The sequence below is a fragment of the Hippocampus comes genome, unplaced genomic scaffold (genome assembly GCF_001891065.2).
Source record: "Hippocampus comes isolate QL1 unplaced genomic scaffold, H_comes_QL1_v1.1 scaffold198, whole genome shotgun sequence".
In the NCBI taxonomy this organism is placed as follows: Eukaryota; Metazoa; Chordata; class Actinopteri; order Syngnathiformes; family Syngnathidae; genus Hippocampus; species Hippocampus comes.
In genome coordinates, this window is record NW_017804974.1 from 37,757 (window position 1) to 42,685 (window position 4,929).

Genomic DNA, 4,929 nt, shown 5'->3' on the forward strand with positions numbered 1-4,929 from the left:
GCGTGTTTCGTTTCATGATGTCGTCTCAGATTACACTATTTCAATCGCGCCACACTTTCTCCGCACAGAAGACACACAGGTTTTCCAGCTACGTCCATGAACATGTTCTTCGACTCTCACCTTGTTTGAAACCCCCGGTTCTCAGTGTCCACCTTCCGTTTTGCCATTTTTGATGGGTATCTGAAAGCTAATGTCACTGTTATGTGAACGACTGCTAGACTAATAAATATTTAAATAAAGCGGCCGACTGCTTGGCGCGTCACCGTTGCATTGTGGGAAATGTAGTATTGGTGCGTGTAAAAGATCTGCGGGCTCTCGGCTTGCTGCGGTCCGCGGGCCGGTTCTAATAATAAATCAATATCATCCCAGGGGCCACTGAAAACATTCTCGCGGGCCGGATTTGGCCCGCGGGCCGGCACTTTGACATATGTGGACTAAAAGATCACTGACGGTGGCCGAGTGGCATCGCTTTGATTTTAATATCAGCACAGCTTTTGAGTAGAAGATAAATATTATGGGGTGAAGTCTGAATTCTACTGAGGGCTAAAGTTTTTAAGGCAGCGAATGTTGAGTTATTATCAGGATTTGTTCAAGCCCAACTGTTTTGTTTTTTCTTGAACATCTCCTCGCGACAAAAAACAAAACAAAACAGGTTGCGACCATTAAAATTGTTGGCAAACGTCTGGCAGCCGTTTGCGGCCTTGAACGAACCTTGATGAAAAATTAACATTCAGTACACTCACCAACATTTACAAACTGTCACCGCTCAGCGGGATACGGGCTTTAAATCTCGGCTTGTCATCTCGATTAGTAGGGGGAGAACTGTGAACACATTAGAAGTCGGACAAGTTTTGGCACCTCACACCTGAATAGAATACAGGGTCTTCCCTGAGCCCGTTTCTAATCTGAAACGTTCATAAATGTCACCAGCGAGTGCCTTCTCATTTGTCTGTCTCATAAATGTCACTACAACACGTATGTAGCCTGCCTACAAAACGTAAGAGCACAGATATTTCTGCTCCTGTACGACCAGTGCTTCCGGTGACACTCCCTTTAGCAATTTCCCTTTTCTTAATATTAATAATATTAAGCGCCATTCTGTTTGTTTAGTGCTTTATTTACGTCTTTGGGAAAGGTTTGTGTCTGTCAAGAAGGGACCGGCTTCAGGCATCTGTGATTGTATGAATGTATTTTACATAAATGGAATGAGACTACATTTTAATAATTAAAAAAAGGATGAAAATGAAATGATTTTCAGATGTCACAAATGTAACGGCAAGTTGTGATTGTATGATCATCAATGTGGAGGGATATCGCTAGTTTTTCAGGTTACAGCTATGTGTTACGCAGTGTGAGAAGCATTACAACAGAGATCCAGCCGCTCATCCATGCCCAGGATGAGGTTCCACTGTGTACATGTGTATGATGTAAAACGTGTATGTTGTGGTAGGAAATAGAAAGTGTGTTGCGATTGTTAGAAAAGATGATGCACTGTCAAAAAAGCCTTTGATGTTCAACTCGAGCCATACGGTGAGTCAGCGATAGTCACAGCATGTTCCATAGTTTTATGTCTTTATTTTGCCATCAAAAGCCCTTTCTCAGTCTTGTTTTATCGTTAGTGGTTGTCACAAGAACAAAAAGCCATCATCAAAGTCAAGGTTCTGCTTGGTATTTCTTTTCACAAAAAAATTGTTTTCTCTGCTTTCTGAAACCGGTGTTAAGTTTATATGGCCAAAAATACTTAACAACTGTTTTGATCCCAGTGTTGTTAGAGGAGAGGGCTTTGTAGGTGTAGCCAACATCATATTGTTTTGTTGTTTATTTGCACGCCAGCGAGTAGGCTGACTGAATCAACAACGCCTCTGCTGGTTGTAGCCAAGTAGTTCATGGACCATTTTCCTCCAGTTTCTTCAAAAATGCTATTGAGCAACAATTTGATGCAATCGGTGACCATTTTCCTCCAAAAATGCTATTGAGCAACAATTTGATGCAATCGGCATCAATTTAGACAGATACTGGAACTAATTCCTGGTTGTGCACTTACAAAAGCGTAAGTGAGTAAGTAATGTGCAGTCAAATAGGTGCTTTCAAAAACTGATCCCCAATTTTCATTTCTCCAATTGTTTTTCCTTTCATCCAGCTGGCAGCAGCACAGGAAGCATTAAGGCCCAATTTGAGAATATTGCCAGGCAGAAGGAGGAAGAGGACAGAAAGAGAGCTGAAGATGAGCGGGCACGTCGACAGGCCAAGGAGAAACAGGAGCAAGAGGAGGCACGACGTAGAATTGAACAGCAGGCCAAAGCTCCTTCTCCGGTTCCTGTTGCGGCGAGCCCGAGTCCCACTCCCAGCCCGACTCCACCGGTCCAGCCTTCTTATTCTTCAGCATACGAGGTGTGCTTCCAGACGTAGAGGACTTTCTACTTTGTTTTTCATACGGTCATAAATTAGACAGAAAAGAAGACTGCAGTTACACAGCACAGTACTCTGTGTTGACATTTTCGCAAAACGGCAAAAGAAACAGGAACAGCTCTGCCATAATCTACTGTCAACATTTTCCCCATCCCTGTTGTTGCACTTTTGAGAACACAGACAACTGGGGCCAGATCAATTAATCGGCCTGATAATATATACCGTATTTTCCACACTAAAAGGCGCACCTTCAATGAATGGCCTATTTTGTAATTTATTTCATACATTGGTCGCACTGCATTATAAGATGCAATCTACATCTGCATCCACTAGATGGAGCTACGCTCAAGGAAACGCCAACATAACGATCAGATGTCAGTAAAACGTATTTAATAAAGCAGCGACACAGTTCACTTAACCAACAGCAAGTTACAACATTGACTCGTTAACGTTGAATTCTCTTGCCGCTGCTCTATTTCCATGTTCAACTGCGTAACCGATCGCCTTAAGTTTGAACTCTGCGTTGTAAGCGTGTGTCGAACAAGGAGCCATTTTGGGGTCGAAATATTACTGTAATGACCATACACAATGTGCATCGGATTTTAAGGCGCGCTGTGAGCTTTTAAGAAAATGAAAGGCTTTTAGGTGCGCCTTTTAGCGCGCAAAATATGGTAATAACAGTCCAAAAATCCCATACAAAACCAAAGACCAAAAAACTACATTTTTCTCTCTTGTGTCAAAAAATACAAAGAAATAAGTGAACCGCTGAAATGTGAAATTCATATCTTTATTGTTGTGTCAAGTGACCAAAAAAGTAGTTATTGTATATGTTATATGTATGTCGAGAGAAGTTCATTGGTTATCGAAAAAATGTATTCTGCCACAGGCTTAAAAAAAAATTGGTTGGACCGCTGTACCAACAGTTTGTACCCCAGACTCCCAAAAAAGTGATCTACAAACAGCATGCAAACAAACATACAAAAAATGTATTCTACAGACTACCTTATCCTAGTCAAGTCAGTTTTATTCATATAGCGTTAATTCACAACAGAAATCTTCTGAAGACACTTTGGAGATTGTGCAGAGAGGACAATGGGCCCAGCAACAGCTGTTGTGCATATCATAATCTGTTTTAGGACACCATAAATAATAGCAAAGAAACTTCTCCATGGCATTGCGACTTGGAGATAGAGTTGCTATTAAGTCAATTGCATGATGTACAGTAAAAGAACGCATGGTGTGTGTCATCTGGTCGTAATCTGCTCAAAGATTTACCAGTAAATCCACGTGTGTGCATTTTAAGCAGATGCCAACGGTAAATCCGCACACTGATAACGGAACATATTATCGTCATTAGATTGCAGATGATTTTACCAGCGAAGCTGCTGATGAGAATGGAGAGCAGCTGTATGATGACCCAGAACCACAGGGTCACTACGAACAGCCGGAGTCGCTTTACCAGAGCCCGCCTGAGGGTAAGCTTCTTGATATAATCTATACCGGGGGTCGGCAACCCGCGGCTCCAGAGCTGCATGCGGCTCTTTAGCGCCGCCCTAGTGGCTCCCTGGAGATATTCTTAACGTTTTCCAATGCTGTAAAAATGTGTAGAATATTAAATGTCAACATTTCTGTCAACGAGGATTTGCATCATAGCCTGCGACGCACGTTTCTATTAGCAGGGCGGAATGCCAGGCAGGTGGCTCTTGCAACAAACAAAAAAACAGCATTCATGTACAATTCACAGAGGGTACTGGCAAAGAATGAGAATGTGTAGGGCCAAGAGAAGCATTTTTAATCGGTAGGCGTGAGCTATGATAGTTAGCACACTGCAAAAGTGCGTCCGATGCCTCCGTGTCAGGTCTCGACAAAGGTAGGTAGGCATGCGTGTGTAAGCGCGTGCATATGTGCGCGTGTGCGGTAACGGGTTGATTGCAGGAGTTTGGTTGGTCGAAAAGTAGATCTTCCGTCAAAAAACCTCGACAGGATGCAGTGCAGGGAAAAAAAACATTTAATCATGAAGGCTCATTGTGTATTTGTATCCAACTTAGTCATTTTGATAGTCGACTGATATAGCTAATATAGATACGCACTGCATGTGTTGCCTTCATTGTAAGGCTTATATAAGGTTTTTAATTTTTTTGCGGCTCCAGACATACCGTATTGGCCCGAATATAAGACGGTGTTTTTTGCATTGAAATAAGACTGAAAAAGTAGGGGGTCGTCTTATATTCGGGGTCTAGACATTATACCCATTCACGACGCTAGATGGCACCAGATATCCCTGAAGCGCCAAAGTTAACCTCTGTCACGAAGAATAAAAATAGCGGTAGGACGAAGAAGAAAAATAAAAAATAGCGGTAAGAAAGAAAAGAGAAGAAAATAATAGAAGAGATAACAGAAAATGGAGAAACGTAGCGACAATCTGGAGAAAAGTGGGTCGAAGATCGGCCAGGTTAACCGGCAGCTGAGGAGAAGTTATGATGTAATTTACATTTCAAAAACCAGAAGCCATTCATTTAC

At 42.2% G+C, this 4,929-nt stretch overlaps 1 protein-coding gene across 1 annotated transcript in view; it reads left to right on the top strand.

Annotated features, from left to right (window-relative positions):
* Positions 1 to 4,929, top strand: part of cttn (cortactin) — a 20,487-nt gene that overhangs the window by 13,638 nt on the left and 1,920 nt on the right. Inside the window, exons 13-14 of the mRNA XM_019892456.1 lie at positions 2,141 to 2,391; positions 3,767 to 3,914. Coding sequence (XP_019748015.1) covers positions 2,141 to 2,391; positions 3,767 to 3,914 — 399 coding nt within the window. The remainder of the gene's footprint in view (positions 1 to 2,140; positions 2,392 to 3,766; positions 3,915 to 4,929) is intronic.